The sequence below is a fragment of the Sphaeroforma arctica genome, assembly GCF_001186125.1.
Source record: "Sphaeroforma arctica JP610 unplaced genomic scaffold supercont1.225, whole genome shotgun sequence".
NCBI classification, from domain to species: Eukaryota; class Ichthyosporea; order Ichthyophonida; genus Sphaeroforma; species Sphaeroforma arctica.
The window spans coordinates 106680-109980 of NW_014040333.1; the positions used below are offsets into that span (position 1 = coordinate 106680).

Sequence of the window (3301 nt, forward strand, 5' to 3'; positions counted from 1 at the left end):
ATGTGTGTGTTATCTCAAAGGCCACATATAATGTTGGCAACTTGGTGGATTTGATTCCTTCCCCAATGCCTTGGTTCGCGTTTTAGGACGTCGTAGAGATATATCAACTTATATCCAGAATGTGGAACTTAAACTATGTATTCTAATAAATAAATCTGTGGGGCTTTGACTCTGTGAGTGTTTGTGCTCGCAAAAAGTAAACGCATTGTATCTATTCATGGCGACAACCCTAATACTTTAGGCATCAGTCGGTCGCAGAGACGAGAAATTTAGAGCGATTAGCAGTGCATACCACTATATGTCCCCCCCGTATTGGTCGCTGACACTTTGAATATTGCATAAATATTTTATCAAAACATCTGTGTGTTAGGTCTTACGCGAACTAGACCCATGTGTAGCATGTCTATATGAGACTAAGTTGTGAAATACGATCTAACAGAATGTTCAATCGATGGGAAACGTGGCCTTCTCACTCATGTTACACGTCGCTGTTTGCAACTACACAGATGTGTACGACCGAAAGCCGGACTGCATGCCGTGGCTGATCTCAGGTGCGGAAATGCAGGAGGTGTCTCGTGAACTCAACGCATACAAGACAGATGAGATGCCTGTGCATGAAGAGAGTAGGCAAAATACAAGGTGTGTTTGCACTACGAGCAAGCGTATACATACCGTATATGGACATATCGTGGGCCACCAAGACACCACAGAACCAGTTTCGTGCTGTCGTAAGCATGCTTATACGAATCGGAAGTCAATATATCAGACTCTCTTGGCTGACTGTTCTTGACAAATACAAAATTGCGTTGTAAGCCAACACACCTATCATACTTCTTTTTTTAACATTTTTTGGCACATACAATAACATGCTAACACATCTCAAACCAACAACCATGCAGGTACCACAACTTGAAAGATCATTTCTATGACTACGACTAGTAGTATGAAGAGCGAATTCACTGCTATAACATATTTGGACAAGGCATATGCGGGCAGACGAAGCCAGCAACATTTGCGTGCCATTGCCAAGCTATCAACCCCACACAACAACAGATCCGCATCCTTAATAGGCAAGTGACTATCCACTCGTATAGTTGCCCCGCTTCTTTATGCATATCATCATCGACTATAATGGTTGACTCTAAGCATGTACATAACCATTCATATAGCTGTAGTTGCTCCAAGGAGCGCAGGAATAGAATGTAACTCCCTTGGACGACACCGACTGCACTACTGAACACGCTCTGTTTTGACCGAGATAAACGACACATCTAAATGGAAGATGTAATTTTGGCCATTCGTTCTCATGTGCAGACCAAGTGTCAAAAAAACCTTTCTTTCAATTCACAAACCTAGATAGATTGTGACAGATGGCCGCTATATATCTACGAGGTAACTAATCCGACTCTCCCACATCATAAAAGTTCCGGAATGTACTGTTTTTTCACCACCAATAGAAGCCATATACTCACATAGTCTCACCGGCTTCATTAAGATTGAAAGACAGCAACCGCTAGCCCGTTTAGTGTCTACAAATAGCAATATGGTCCAACCTTCAAGCACAACTGTATTGACGTTTCGAATATCTCGTACTCAGAGATTATTAGTTGACAAGCATATATATTTTTTAGAATAAAGGGTCATTTTGAATTCTCACAAGATACGTAGACGATATTCAAATGATATTTACCGGATACTTTCATTGGGCTACCGGATACCCAAAGACATCCTTGACTCTCACTCACCATTAGGCTGTAGCCACCTCACGAATACATATCTATGAGCCATGCCATCTGGATCAATCTATTAGGCCAGTGTCTATAAATAGCAACGTGTGTAATCAAGCACCTTCAAGTGCAACCGCACGTTTCGAAGATTCTCAGACTCTCGACGATTGTCTGTAGTGTACACATATACGAACGGACCTATACTATGTATTGAATTGTTGGCTGACAATTTCTTTAAGAAAAAAGTCTATTACGAGTAACAATTATTTTTACAGAACACACCGGATACTTTCATTACACTTTCACTAGCAAACTAACACGGATTTGTCCAGGCGAGAGCCTCAGCCGTTGTCGCAGTCAAAGTGGTCGATGTGGTCATAAAGCGAGTTTGTACATATCCATTTGGAACGATAAAGTGTAAAATTCCTCACAACTATTTTGTACTGTAGAGTGTAGAGTCAAGAGTGTATTTAGACTGAATACTTTTTAATAGAATGTGTAATTTTGTGGGGCTACATATTTACTTTTTATCCTAGCCTTCTGACAATGGAACATTTATTTTATTTATTTTTAAATTTTATTATTAATAATATTTTTTTCTAAAAACAAAATAGGAGAGAGAGAGAGAGGGGCCAGTCACGGCACCAGTTCACCAGTCACCAATGCACAACTATTTGTACCAAAAATAAAAGTTTTCGATCTCAAAGACTCAGATCAGTGATCAGTCACTCAGTCGGCGCACAATGTTATTTTTATTTAATACATGTCGCCGCGACATTCTTCCATGGATGTATTTGTTATTTTTAAATATTACGTCGTTGTCGTATACCAACTAACCAACCTTTGTGTAACCCAGGGTTTCACTGCCCATTCATTCTCACTGATCTCCACTACCACTACTAGTAGTATCTATTTTAAAAAAACAAACTATATAGTAGTAGAGAAATAGTGTGTTCACTGTTCAGGCTTAATTCAAATCTTTGAGTCGCTCCCGTCCAGTATGGGGTTTATTCGGTATATAAACCAAATATGTTCAGATAAACGGGTCAAATGAGCTAAAAATCGATACATACATAATGATCAGTGTTCAAGGCGGCCACTTGAGGCTTCAGCAGCTGTTCAGAGTTCAGACACAGCGTTCAGTGTTCAACTGTTCACTGTTCAGTGTTCAAGGCGGCCACTTGAGGCTTCAGCAGCTGTTCAGAGTTCAGACACAGCGTTCAGTGTTCAGTGTTCCACTGTTCACTGTTCAGTGTTCACTGTTCACCTGTGTCCTGTTATTTATTTATCTTTGTTGTTTTTGTTTTGTTTTTGTTTTACATTGTTTTATATAAAAAAATAAATAAAGAAAACGAACCGAAAAAGGACAAAAATAAAAGTCACGTGTTCCAAGTTTCAACTTCAACAACAAGAAGAGCGAGAGAGGCTCCACTCTCCAATCTCCACACTCCAAAGTCCAAACTCACTCTCGGCCACTCCCCAGACTACAGAGTCCAGAATCATGACTCCAGAGTAGGGGCCAAAAGTCCAAAACGGCAAAACCCCAGAGGCCAGAGCGTCCTTCAAATACTTTT

General features: G+C 40.3%; 1 protein-coding gene across 1 annotated transcript in view; it reads left to right on the forward strand.

The window, feature by feature from the left end:
- The window catches only part of SARC_04162 (hypothetical protein), a gene marked incomplete at its 5' end in the record, with an annotated part of 7650 nt that extends 5993 nt beyond the window's left edge, over positions 1–1657 (forward strand). The window contains 2 exons of the mRNA XM_014302031.1: positions 507–639; positions 900–1657. Of these exons, the coding sequence (XP_014157506.1) occupies positions 507–639; positions 900–939 (173 nt within the window). The 3' untranslated portion in view covers positions 940–1657. The remainder of the gene's footprint in view (positions 1–506; positions 640–899) is intronic.
- Between the last annotated feature and the right edge of the window lie 1644 nt (positions 1658–3301).